This window comes from Rhopalosiphum maidis, chromosome 1 (assembly GCF_003676215.2).
Source record: "Rhopalosiphum maidis isolate BTI-1 chromosome 1, ASM367621v3, whole genome shotgun sequence".
NCBI lineage: Eukaryota > Metazoa > Arthropoda > Insecta > Hemiptera > Aphididae > Rhopalosiphum > Rhopalosiphum maidis.
Window position 1 is genome coordinate 61,440,113 of NC_040877.1, and position 15,821 is coordinate 61,455,933.

A 15,821-nucleotide genomic window follows, 5' to 3' on the forward strand; every position below is an offset into this window, starting at 1 on the left:
GTGAATAGGAAGTTGATGAAGTTTGTCTGAAAAATACACCCATTAGTAGACCAATGCAACACATATTTAGAAATATATAAATTTATGATTCTTTAACATTTGGATTATGTCGAAATTAATTGTATAATGCATATTAATCAAATGTTATCATTATTAGCTTCCACGAATATGATTAATATTAGCACCGAGCAGATAAAAAACTTGAATTATAAATTTCATTTGAATGTTTAAAAATAGATTAACTATAAATCGATATCGTGCATTGTACAATATATATAAAATTAAAATAAAACTTAAATCTAATTAAAATAAATTCTAAATTCATATTTTTCAGTTATCATTAAGATAAAATAAGATACTCTGGAAATTTGGAGTTTTGTTATTATGATTCTATAGCAAATGGAGTGACAACTAAGGCTTTTACATAATTATTAACATTATTTACTATTGACAGGATTACATTGTCCGGATAGTGTTGATATTTCATATTTATAAACGAAGAATTACATATTTGGAAAAATGCATGTCTAATTTTGATATTATCTAAATTTTACGTTACCCGTAACATATGTATGATTATAACTAATATTAATCTATTAACATTTTATAATTTGTAACAATTGCTATAATATAATAATTAAGTACATGTTGTAGATGAAATATTACATATATTTTATGTTCCATGTAAAACCATTACTACAAAGACTATAATATGCATTATTTAATGACACAAGTGGGGAGAGTGTGCATGGTAAGTCACTCTACTTATATATTATTTTGAGAGATAACAAAACATTAAGTAATGGTTTAAAATTATTCTTATAATTCATGCACGTTAAACGAATATTAACTGAATATATTAGGAAATTGTTTTTAAATGTGAGTTAAGTTTTCAATGTGTATTTAATTATCCTTTAAATAGCTTTATCGTTAAAACTTTACACCAGTGTTTACTAAAGCTTCGTGTACACTATACGTGTATGTACATATTATTATTATTATTTTTTTTTATAGCTTTTATTAATATATATTCTAGACCAAAAATATTAAATATTGATGGTATAATCAATTAGAAAAGTTTCAATAAAATATTAAATTGAAAAGACAGAGTTTACGATAAAATAAATAACATAAAATATATAACGAGGGTTGGAAGTAGAACGAAGGGCAGATATATAACCAAGAAAATATACACAGATGAGAAAGAAGAAAAAAATGATTACGATAAAGGTATAAAGACTGTCAAAATATAATGACATGTATCACAATATATCACAGCTTTAACTTTATTGATATATGATACACAGAATTGGAAACGGAAATAGTGTATAAGGAGCAGATTGAGACAAAGTTGGGACAGAGAAATATTTTCAAGTTTGGAAAAGCAAGTCGAGATCCCGGAACTAAGAAAAGTTTCAAATGGAAAGAAAAGTAAATCTTTGCTAGGTGACGAAGTTGACGGTAAGAGAGACAGTCAAGACAGAGGTCTCTATAGAGAGAGGAAGACTAGGGGCATTACAATAAACTGAAAGAATAGAAAAACTAAAAAGCTTCGTCGCTACGTACATTTTGATCAACTGATATAAGACATAGACAAACTCGTCAACTATTTACAATTTGAAAAAAAAAACAAAATATTGAACAAAATATCCATACTAACTCTTTATTACATTTTTATATTAATATTAGCATGCTAGTGTTACTTTAAACTAGACACTATATGTGAGCGTAAAATATAAACATTTGTGAACATTTTTTTTTTTTAAATTATGAAAAGATTTTATTGTAAAAATATTAATGTTAAACTTAATGAAAATTATATGTAACTATTAAATATATAATGCGGGAAACTTAACCTTTTTATAAAAATGACATTTGAAAATTATTTCCAATTAATGTCAAAATTATAAATATATTTACGCATAATATTATATTATAGATTATATTAGATTTTGCAATATTATCAAAAAATATATTATTATATCTTGTGTTTAATTTAAATTTTTTATGTAAAAATTCAGTTGAAATAATGAAGGTAAAACTTTTGAAACTCGTCTTAATGGAAGTATTCAAAAGACAGAAAGTTTAAGACGAGTATATTTTGATCATAGTTAAAAACAATGCATACATAGTTATTAATTATTATATAATTGTTAAAAATTTAGCAACATAATTCGTCTTCGTTTTAATTCAAAACGAAATTAACATCTTCTACGGTATGGTTCTAATACAAATTACTAAACTTGTATAAAACGTGCATTATATATTTATATCAAAACAGAATATTAATTATGTTTATTTTAATTTTTTATAGTGATATTCAAATATTTCTTTTGTTTATACATTATATTATAAACATGTATTAAATTTAATTAATTAATTTTAGAACTAAAAAATATATAAAAATATATCAACTAAATCTGAAAAATATAGATGTGTTTTTTTTATTAAAATTGTTTATATTTTTTGGTTTAGCAGAAATTTCCCAAAATAAGATTAGCTAACTAAATTAACAGTATCCGTCACATATATAATATATAAACGTATTGCTAACTATAATAGTTCACAAATTTTAAAAACTTTACTCAAGAATTACTCATTTGAATTTTAATGTGAAAATTTTCAAAAAAAAATCATCTTTAACAATTTACAGTAAAAATTGCTTAGTTTAATTTAATAAAAATAAGCTTGTATCGCTATTGAACACCCTTAAAATGATTTATGCAATAAAATCAGCATTTCTTAGCAGTATGACATAGCAGTAATTACACATATTATGTCAATTTATTTAATCGATACGCAATGAACCGTATCGTTTCGGTAGAGCCGTTAATATAAATAATTGTCAATCGACAGTAGGTCTATCAAATAAATGAAAAAAAAAAACTATTAGAAACCATACAGTGCATTATCTAAACGTATACTAACTTTAACTCAAATGTAATACATATATCAAGTTGCTTCGTTAATCTGTTAAGTGATCGCTATACCGGGATTTGTTATATTTTTTTACGCGTAACAAATTAATAAAAAGTTTGTTATTCTCAAAATTAAAGCTATACGGCTAAGTTTTGAAAATTAATGTTATAATTTATTTACTACAAGGTAACATTATAATGGAATTTAAAGAGAAAAATATCAATAGTAATTATAATAGTGAGTACCTACTAAGTAAAAACGCTACATAAGTTGAAATTATTTTAAAATGTTTAGATTAAAGATGTTTCATTTTTAAATTATAATTTTATAATATTGATAGGATTCTCTTTAAATATCAATATTGATACATTTATTTGTTATATTATATTTATTAGTATTTTAAAATTAAAATCGGCTATTTTAGGGTTAAAAACTTAATTGTGTAAAGTTAGATCCACAAAGAAGAAAGGTTTAAGATGTAATAATAATCTTTTAGTTATTGTTAATACCAAGAAACTACTTAGACGGGGATTGAATCCAATGAATTCAGAAACCATAAATTATGAATAATTTAAAAAAATTTTATAAAACAACAAAGTGCATTATTTTCAACTTTTTTGAAACTGTGTGCATAAATATTCGTCACCAAGGGGATAGCGCTAATATAGTATCATTTGAATCATACAAGTTGTGAAAAAACCATAGAATATATAAACCATGATAAGCTATCATTAGGAAGAACAGTTTGAATACAAATATGATAAAATGAACAAAATATATATATGTATACATCAAAATTAATGTTTATAATTATAGGTTAACGAATGTATTTTTTCTACATAATATACACCTTAATGTTAAAAAATTCCATTATTTTAGCGTCCCGTACATAGTGTGGGTTTTGAGTTCATTGGTTTTTTTGCAAATACCACTCAAATAAGCTTTTTGAAAACGCGTTGGCTGTGAAATTAGATGTCAACGTTTTTCTTGTACTATAGCACCGAATAACGTAAACGACCGTAAAAGTAAATTGCTTTCCATTGCATTTAGTGGAAAGGTTTCCGCCAACGAAGCAGCGGTGAAACAAAACTAATGCACACCCGCTTGCTATTCAATGAATCAGCAGCCAATTTCATTGGACCCCGTAAAAGTAATCAAGGCATTAAAGTAGTTTTTATGAAAATTATTTTTGATTAGTGTTATTTTTAGGATTAAAGATAATGTCATTGTCACGTGTTATTGCTATAGGTTCCCAGTATAAATTATATTATCGCTTATTGTTGCCTACGTGGCATATATTTAACTCATCAGAGATCGCCAATTTGCTGCAGCATAGTAATTTACGTGTAAAAAACACAGTTGACTACCATTAATTGTGAAACATTTATCAAATTGTTTAACACTATAAGTCAAATTTTTGTTGATCAACTATCAGGGAATTATTATAAATATATTTGAAAATAATAAGCTCACAATACTTCTTTTATATAATCCAAATAACTTATTAAGAAATTAGGTTTCATAAAAGTTCATTTCGTCAAAAGACTTAGTATATTTGGTCTATATACATCAAAAACTGATCCTTGAACCACTGAGACACAGATGGAATTAAGGTTATACATAAGCCAAATACTAATTAGTAATTACACGCAGAAGTATACAAATTATAGTACCTCGCTGCAGTACCTAACTTCTGTGTTCATTGCATTACACAAATATTAATTTAACGTTAAATTTATTTCCACAATTAGGAGAAACATTTATTTTGAAAGTTATGTGACATTCTAATATAATGATTATTAAATTACTTCGCATAAGCTCAGTACCAAAAGGCGCTATATTTTAAAATATCAAATTATTCAGGATACCAATTTTAAGCTTTAAACTATTACTTAAATCTTCTTTTGTAATGTAAGATTTTTCACGATTGCAAACTCTAAAAATTAACAAAATGTCTTCGTTAATCTTGTAAGTTGGATTTGTTCTAAATAAAACTTCGTAAAAAAAATGCAATGTAAAAATTATTGTTCTGTGTTTCTATAAATAAATGTTTCCCATTTACTGAAACTCGAGTGATTGTGACGGGATGTTAAAACTTTAATAATAAGATGTAACTATTATTTATTTTATTAATACATGTACAACAATCAAAAATATTGTATGACTATTATGCATATATTTATTTCATTTTTTTCAATAATGGATATAATATCGTACTTCTTGGTATCACTTATTTATTTGATCGTGTAGATAGAACCTTTTAGTTTTATCACGATAGTTAAGCATCAAATGGTTCTATTTTATATTCAGATTAAAATTAAATAATCTATTTCTAAATTGTGTTAATCTATTAGAACCAAATAGGTTCTTAATAACTTTTTAAATAATTTACCTATTAAGTTGTTTCAACTTTGAATTATTAAACATTGATAACACTAAACTTATGTTTATTATTTAGTATAGTGAATTAAAAAATTATCAAATTAGTGTCTTCTGATTTTGAGTCCATAAGTCCATAATTGTATGATTATATGATAAATCTTTTTTTTATTAAAAATCAGTCAATCTAAAGAAAATTTAATTTTACTCAGACTATTGTATCTAATTTTAAGATCTATTATAATGTCTAAAGTTAAATTAATAAATAGTAATACGCGCCATACTGAAATTAGTGAAGCGAAACAAATTCAATAAACCGCATATAAAAGCATATACATAATGTTAATGTCTAAAAAAGTTTATGTGAGTATATAATATATTTACAATAACAAATCATAAAGACTATTGAAGTTTTAATAATTGAAATAATTTAAATATCTATAACAATTTTTGTTTTAACTTTAAAAGATTTAATACTTTGACACTTAACAAATATATCATATAGTTAATATATATAATTATTTCTTATATTTTCTTGTTAATGATTATTAATTTTCAAATATTATTACCACAAAATTATGCTGATACTTAATACAAATAGAAAGAACCACTGCCCGGATAATTTGAATTTGTTTTTAACTTTAAACATTTATAATACTGATTCTCAATAAATATATAATATATTGACGTATTATTATAATTTTAAGCATACTAAACTAATTTAATACACTACTTATAACTGAAAAAAATGTAAATAATGTACAATTTTAAGATTCCAATCTATTTAATATTAAATAAACACTCTTAGATAATATAAGTATAAATAATTACAACTATAACAACTAGGTCTTTACTTTGATTCTAAACTTTATTTTTATTAAATATAACCAGTTTATAATTTCATAAATACCTTTTTTATAAGGTATAGTTATATATTTTAAGTCAACGTTTTATTTTAAATACTCTGTTGCTTACTAATTTAAAAATTATAATTTTGAACACAAATTATTCATATAACTAACTTACATATAAACTTACATCTCTATGTAAAATAATTATTCAAAACTATACAAATATATTTTGAAATAAATTAACTCTTTTAATTTCAACAAGTTACAGGTTATCTGTATTAATTTATTCATAATAATCATCTATAGAATTTTATATTCCATTTACCCTAAATTTTATTAATATTATTATAATAAATGATCTTTATTTAATAATAAACAAATAATACATTTAATTGTAATGACTAATGTTAACTCTACTATGTGTATATTTTTCTTATATACATTTTAGACATAAAGAAATATTTTTCATGTTAGTTATCTTACTAACATAAAACTCAATTTATTTGTTTTAAATGATTTTTGTGGTAAAATACCTATTTCAAAAATCGCTATGTAACTTGACGCATTCCAAACTGTAAAATATTGATATGAAATGAAATACAAAATACAGCAAAATCTCTGAATAACGGGCATTTTAAAATGTTGTCCACTATTCAGAAGGAGTACATTATTTGAATTTATAATGGTTAAATGTGTAAAAACAAAAAATATGTGCTAGGTTAAATGAAATTACAATATTATTAATTTATGTTTGATTATTTTAACTATACACATACTTTAATAAGTATAAAAAGAATGCATTCATGTCAGTAAAATAATTTTTAAATTTTCTTGTTTTTCGGGGTGTGGGAGGGGGCTGAAGTCCCTAGTCTTCCTCCCTGGCTACGCCACTGATACATGTATAATTAATACAATTATTCTATTTGATGTAAAAAAATCTATTTTTGAACGAGTTTGTTATTTTTATATTAATGTACACTAAGCACGTTTGTGTATCGTCGTTTTGTCATTATTTTTAAATTTATATTCAAAGAAAAGATCGTTAATCGGAGAGTCTGCTATTTGAAGGTTTTCCCATTGAAAAATAATGAAAAATTCCCCGTTTCCAGTAAGACGTTCGATATTGGAAAGAAGTGTCCGTTATAGAGGAGGCTTCAGAGTACATAATAAAAAGTTATCATTTTTTTACTGTATTTCTTATATCTTATTAATCTTTGCAATATCATTATTTATTTTACATTATTGACGCGTGATGCTTACATATAATTTCTTATCGATTTTTAAATTTATCTACCAATGTAACCTACGCATAGGTGATAAAAAATGGTTTTAGTACCTTTTCGTACAAATGCACATTTTGTAATAAAGTATTTCACTTATATTCATAAGTTATACATAAAATTGAATATTGTATAATTCTATTGAGCTCTAAATAAAATAATGGTAATAGCGTTATAGTATACCATATACATATGTTTTTAAAATCATAGAACATTATATATAGATAAATAGATTGTTGGGTACGTGAATATAAAAAGTCATGTATATCCTAAATAATTCAGAAAAAAATCGTGGCTTTTGTTTAAAAATGTTTTTTTCATAAGTATTAAATTATTTTACCAAGACTAAATTGATACAAGGATTAAATTGCATTTTAAGCTTATTAAAATCCGGCTTAACCATTAGTTTATAGTGCTTTTTTTTGAATATGATCAGATTTTTTTAATTAGTTAGAAAATGTGGCGATGACGAAAAATAAAGAAATAAGTGAAACATGCTGAAAAATGGTGAGAAATTTAGTACTTGATTACAGTAAAAAATAATTTTTGTTTAAGGTTTTTTTTTTTATATAACAAAAAAGAAAGAATATATTAAAAAATTACTTACACCAAATACAATAGTCAATAAGTAATATGTTCAAAATATTTACGGATAGAATTGCTTGAATGAAAGATGTCTTTTGACACTACTTCTAAACTTGTTTATAATTAAACGACTATACCGTCGTTAAAGTTTAAGCACGTCTAATTTAATTAACAAACCACTAACCACAATATTTAACTTCAAAAATTTCTTATCTTATATGTATGTAACGAAAATATATAAACGTAGAATTCTATCATACATTCAAATTTTGTATAAATCAACCAATCCAAGGTCATTTATAGTAATTTTATTATAAAATGTTATATAAGTACAATAGTATAATATTATGAAGATTGAAATTGGATAGATGTAATTATATATTATATTTTCAATGTTGGAAATAATAATAATATTTATTATACAATTATACAATTTCTAATAATTAACTTTGATACGATTTATTCAATTTAATGGAAAAATTAAAGTTTTCTAGGTTAAATGTGATTATTTGTATCAAGAGCATTTTTAGGATTATAAATTTTGATATAATATGTTTAGACATACCTAGTATATTATAAAATAGATACCTATTACCTACAATTGAGTATTATTTTTGTATTTGACTTTTAAAACTTTAAAATTCTGCACAAAGACGCAAAGTGAAAATATTACCAAAACGCATACCCAATATAAATAAATGTATAACACGAAAAGGTTCTTAGCTATCCGAGCTTTCACTTGCTCAAATACGAAATACGCGTACTCTAATATCTACGTGCATCAGTGTAAGTATATTGGAAAGGTTGCCTCGGCAATAATTGTACACCTTTGCCGGGCAGAAAGGGACAGGGAAACGTGGCATTTAGGTTTTAGACCGATGTGTATACGCGAGTCCCGGCGACGGCCAAAATGTCAGATCGCGCGCACTCACGTCTCTGTAATGCACTAATGCGCACGATCGGTGCGGATTAGTTGTCGGCGGCGGTGACGGCGGCGACGGCGACGACCTATTGCCATTCCCACCGGTCGGGCAACATAACGTATCGTGTTTATACGCGCCGCCCGAGTATCAGTCGCACACGTGATTCGTGAATTTAAAAAAAATAAAAAATTTAAATGTTTTAAGTGTTTTGAATTAATTGGACGTATTTACGAGCATCTGCTTAATAATACAATTAAAAGCGTGGAGGGTTATTTTTGTTCATATTTTTACGAAAAATTTTTAACCATCATGATTAGAATCGATCTGATCAATTTCGTTGTACTTGGATTATCCTGCAGTCTTGCATTGGCGGGTAAGTCAGTTTTATTGTATTAACATAGTCGTTTCTATACCCAGATGAAAAGGGCCTTTTCCAAGAACCCCGGATTTTTTTAAGTATTATAAGTACACATATATATAGTTTTCAACTGTGAATTTTAAGATTAGATTTAGATATATTTGTATTTTAATCTGATTATGGTTCTTCAATGTTTTCAAAATTACGACTATCATTTATTATTTAGTGTTCAAATTTTATTTTGATTACCTCATTGGAGCAATAATTGTAATATAAGGTGGACGTCGTATCCATGTGTTGTTCGTCTCCGTCTTACTAATGCGTAATACAGAATGTTTTAAATTCAGAATAATCCAATTTACTATTTTAAGTATTAAAGTTAATTATCTATTATCAAGTTTTAAGGTAAATTTTTTTATAAATATATTAATATTTTATACATTTATATTTATATTTTAATTTTAATGTGACTTAATAAATATCTTTTCTTTTGAATTTGACAATATATTCAATGTTATTATTATCATGTTATTTGATATATTATGATAAGTTAACTGTTTTACATATCAATAAATACCCTATAAAAGATTAATTACCTTAACTTTGTTATTATATTATATTTACTAGGAAGTTCAACTTATACAGTATACAAATAAATAATAGTTGTCAAGTTTTTAAGATTTAGTCTTTATTCATTTATTTTTCCTTAATTTATCTAATATCACACAAATTTGTATTGACCATATCCCATGTAAGTCCTTTGATGGTTTTATGCGTATTCCACATTATACTCGTAAACTGATAAGTCTAAAATAAAACCATACTAGCCACAAGGTCCTATGTATATGCTCGAGTTTTTGTTGTCATATATTTTATAGTTATATTATTAAACTATTACGAGGGTCATAAATAAAGTGATATAAAAATTAATATTATACCGACAACAGATAATAAATGTAGTTGTGTAAAGCACAAGATAAAGTATATTTTTAAAGATGTTATATTATGTACAGTGTACATAATATAACATTGTACATTGTATACACGTTACATATTATAGGCTATATTATTATAATACTATGTAACAATATTTATATAATATAATATTATAAACATCAATAAAATTGTTGAACGTATAAAAATCTGAAAAAAACAACGTAAGTAATAAAAAATGGAAAATCAAGATGTGTGATTTTTTTTTATCACTAAAATTTAAACAAGAAAAATTCTTTGAAATCACAAATAAAACTTGAAGTCGCTGTGCTTTGAAGGGTGTGCACTGTGCATACGCTCGATGGAAAAATAGAACGTAGACTTTTTTATTTAAAAAAAAAAATTATTTCATGATGAATTGACACATTTTATAAGTCTCCCTATATATACAAGGACATAAGTAAGCTACATACTAACTAACAGAAAGTGTAATCTATAGTTATAACATGGTATAATATTGTAATAATATATAATATATATATTATAAGCTATTTTCTTAGGCTCTTATTAATGGTTTATAGGTATAGACATTTTTTTAATCACATATGGTATGTATTGGTGCAATGGTGCATCTAAAGTAGAATCAATGTATGAATATTTTTGGATATATAGAGGAATTCTTATTTAATAATCAAAATACATTAATAAATTAATACTATTTAATACTATATTGAAATAATAACTCATATTTAAAGTTATAAAACATTTTTAAAACAAATTGATTTACTATTATCCAATGTAAGCGTATTAAGCGTTTTTTAATAATAATTATTATATTGGATAGTTATATTTCTATTCATAAATAGATAACATAGATTTGTAAACCAATTGTATTATATACTTGTTATAACTTCACTTTTTATTTTTCGCATGACTGAAAATGTCAGTACAATTCACACAGTACACACACTATACTTTACAACAATAAACCTTAAATTAATTAATGATTATAAATTCGATTTTAGTTTATGATATTAACTCTGATTATGGTAAGTTTTCTCATCTACATAGCTATACTAGTTAATTATTAGTTTATTTATGAAAGATACCAAGGTGCAAATACTTCGGGAGTGCTAGTTTTTAAATTGAAAGAGCTATGAACAATTCATATCTACTTAAAATAATTTAAGCCATTGATATTTTGACAACATTATGGATAGAAAAAACTATAAAATATTTAAATATTTTATTGAAAAGGCAAATTTAAATTTTATTTTATATAATATATAAAATTAGTACTACAACCTAGAGGTACCTACATTTCAAATATTTCAAATTTAAAATGATTTTTAACAACATTTAGTGTTTTTTTTTATTCTTCACTAAAACACGTATATTTTAATTTTTACATTAATTGACTACCATTATAATTCAAATAAACATTAAACTTATTTCAAAAAAATATTGAGGCTTTAACAGGGATTTTTATATTATAACAAAACTGATCTAATATATTGAGTATATTTTAAATTTTTGAAAAGGAAACCAATTTAAATGGGTCATCAACCGGTGAATTATTGCATTCACTTAATACATGTTTTATTTAAAAAAACTTTTTTCTCAGTTAACGTGTTTAGCTATAAACTCTATAAACTCAGAACAATTAATGTTGAGAAAAAATAACATTATTCGCCTTCCAAACAATTATTATTATATTAGATTTTTTTATTTATATTTATTTATTTATTATTTATTGTTTATATTTATTTAATGAATAAACTTACTTGAAAAGCAACGGTTTTATAATATAACTATAAAAAACTTTAATATTTATATAATTTTGTTCAAATTAACTCTATTTATATATTTTTAATTTCTATAGTTATTAAATATCAGAAAAATAAAATATATCTGACAATTATATTTATCTTAACAAGGTACATTTGAAACTTGTTACATTAAAGCATACGCCATATTTTTTTTTTATTACATTCAAAGTTGTAGTATCAAATAGTCGTATGTAAAATTAAATATTTATTTTATAATATGACTTTGTTAGCAAAATATGTTTTATATACCTAAAGGTATTCGTTTTTTTTTAAAGCTTTATTAAATAATTTATTATTTCAATATTTTATGTATATTTTCATTACGCCACATATAAGCATATTATTTATAGTTATTCGTTAAAATGATTGATCTACGCATAAATGCATAATCATAATAATATTAGGTAGCTACCGCTATTATTATTCAATGTCTAACTCTACAATTTACAATAAGCTTTGATTTTTTTATATATAACCATATAGGTTGATTATATTTTAATGTTTTTTTTATTTTTTAGAAACTCTTATTCATACGTAATTCGGTTTTGTTTATAAAATATGTTAATGAATAAGTTATTTATTATAATTTACCGACATTTAAAATAATTTATAACCTTTGAAAATTGCATTTTAGAATAGAATTGTATCTATGTACTAAATGAACTAATAAATGTCGAAATACGCATTATTGTAAAGCCATTAAAACAAGTAGTCCTGTTTTATTGAGATAAAAATATAAAAAAAAATATAGGTATTAAAATAAAATAAAGAAAATATAATGCTTATAATAAATTATTTTATGAAATAAATATGTTTGTTGTTCTTATACAAGTTGAATGTTAATACAAAATATTTTGTATTATTGTAATACCTATCTATATTTTTTTTCGGGGGGGGGATGAATGTTATACATATTAATTTCATAATTTATTCAGCTTTTCTTCAACTTTTTTGTTTAGATATAAGCCACTTATTCAAATTATTTAAACCAAACTTCAAAATATATACTTGTGGTAAATTGTGTTAAAATATGTACGTGTTGGGTTTTGAAGTTATAATTAAGACTTAAAATTAAATTAAAAACATCCAGGTAGTTTAGATAAAATATTTGTTTTAATTAGGTACTTCAAGTTTCAACTATTTCATAATTGTTTAATTTTTAAATCATTCTTTTAAAATAAATATATTTAAAAAAATAATATAAATTAACATTAAATAATGACTATCTTTTAAAACTTTAAGATTATAAATTTTTAGATAGAATGAGGTTTAAAACATGTCCAATAATATCTTTGACTAATACATTGGTTTATTTGGTTTTTTTCAATACCTTATATTAATGTACAAATGGAATTTTCAAGTGATTTGTCAAAATTCATACATCAATATATGAAACACTAATAATACATTATTTTAATATGCATTTTTTTATTTTCTATTACCTAAATTATAAAACGAAGACTAAACTCTTACATCAAAAAAAAAATAATAATTCTTGCAATTTTTTGAAAAGCGAACGTGTGTAACCATAATTCTTTACTGTGCAAAAATCGATCTCTGTGACATAATAAAGAATACAATTTATAACAATAAAATGATTTATCAAAACGCTCTAAGTTAAAAAAATATCTGTCGTATCAGATATCTCAGCAAGACTTTTTCAATTTACGCAAATAGGAAATCGACAAGTCAACGTGTGTACATAAAATACACAAGTTAGTTTATATATTAACAGACTGTAAATAGTGCATTTTTTTGAATCAATGATTTGAACCTTTGAATATAAAATGACATTTATTTTATAACATTTAATCAAATAGTTTAAATTGTATTATTATTATAAATGTTATAAATCACGTTATATTTATAAATATGTAAATGTATAATATAAAAACAAAACGGTTTTTTCGTGACAGCGACAATATTATAATTTTTAATAGTTTTTATGATGATACAAGTTTGACATACTTAAATAATTATATACACAAGAAAAATATCAGTTAATAAAACTTTTAAATTTAAAGTCAGTTGTTCAAAAATTAAAAATATAAATATTGACAAAACTTTTTAGAAAATGTTATTAACACCAAATGTAGTTTAAAATAAAATATTATGTAGATTATTCTTTAATACGTTCCTCCATTTGATACAAAAATAGTATACGTATCCGTTATAAGTTAAATTAATTGAGATTTCTTATTATTGAAAATGTTCTGTGTAATATGAGTAGACATAACAAATGTATTATTTACAAAAATGTAACATTTATTTCTGTTTGTATATTTTCAATAAAATAATATAATTTAATTTAATAAGTTACCTCCAAGACGAAACACGTTACAAAATTATTAAAATGGATTTGTCATTATGTAATATATGCATTACGTTTATTATAATAATTATTATTTATTATACAAAATACAACGCTTTTAAAATATGCAAATTAGTATATTTTGATGTAACTACATTTCGCGACAAAAGTCTATGGTTTATTAACCATTTAAAGAACATGGTTTGTGTAAAAATGAAATTAATCTTCTACAAAAAAAACTTTACAATAGAAGCTTTAATAATATACATTTATATCCTTTTTGAATAATTTCTTCGTGAAATTTTAGAATTTGCATTTTAAATTTTACTTCAAAGCATATTATGCAAAATAAAACTACTATATACCAATCTAATAGCTATTTCATATTATTTTTATTTTAATATTAAGGAATGTGTTAGTACCTATATAAAAGTGTTTTAAACATTTATTAAGATACATACTTAAGATTTGAAACACAAATTTAAGAATACATGTACAGATTAACACTTTTGTTATTATACATTTATACCTAATCGTGATTTTTTATTTATTACCACAATAATAGTTCAAATTGTAAAAAAAGAAAAAATACTAAGTATTTTTAAATAATCGATTGGTATTTCTTTGATAACTATTGATTTTTAAAACGTTATTGGCTATATTATTAGAAATTAAATGAACAATTTCAAAACACTATAGATGATACATTTTCGAATGAATCGGACTTCGATATTAAATTCATAAACCAACCGAAATTCAATAACAGCAATATTACACTAGGGAACAATATACTATATACGGGCATATTGTAAGAGTTTTTTTAAATCAATCGATTTAGTGATATTTTAGGTTTTTTAACATTAAAACTGATATTAACAAGACACTCCTGTTTTTTTCACAGAAAAATCGGATTTGCCAATACGAAAAAAAAATATAAGCCATATAGAACTTAATATAAGTAACATCTTTTTAAACGAGTCGGATGATAACTTTATATCTATGCGACACACAGGTTTCTGTACGACATATATAGAAACTGTATATTATATTCATTGTGTTTGTCTGTGTATAATTGCAGATAAAATAGGTTAGATATAAATATATATATAAATATTGATAAGTATTTTATTTTTCGTACATTTATGAATGCTTTGATAAATTATTTGTCAATTATTAAATACAATTTAGACATGATAATTATGTTATGGACTTCAATCAACTATTTATCCTTTTAAAATGTATAGGTATTATATATATAAACCAAGAAATCTAACTCTTATTTTACTCATAAATATAAAATGGACAAAATATCCATCATAAATAATATACAATAGTACTACATGCGTAAAAATAATTAGAAATGATTGTGTTTTTATATGTTTTGTGTTATACTGAGTAAATATTATAACAATTTAACATATTGTTTTTAACATACTTTTTTCTTTTTAATTTT

At 23.3% G+C, this 15,821-nt stretch overlaps 1 protein-coding gene across 1 annotated transcript in view; it reads left to right on the forward strand.

The window, feature by feature from the left end:
* Positions 1 to 9,014: 9,014 nt before the first annotated feature.
* The window catches only part of LOC113561263, a 55,657-nt gene continuing 48,850 nt past the window's right edge, over positions 9,015 to 15,821 (forward strand). Inside the window, exon 1 of the mRNA XM_026967581.1 lies at positions 9,015 to 9,310. Coding sequence (XP_026823382.1) covers positions 9,247 to 9,310 — 64 coding nt within the window. The 5' untranslated portion in view covers positions 9,015 to 9,246. The remainder of the gene's footprint in view (positions 9,311 to 15,821) is intronic.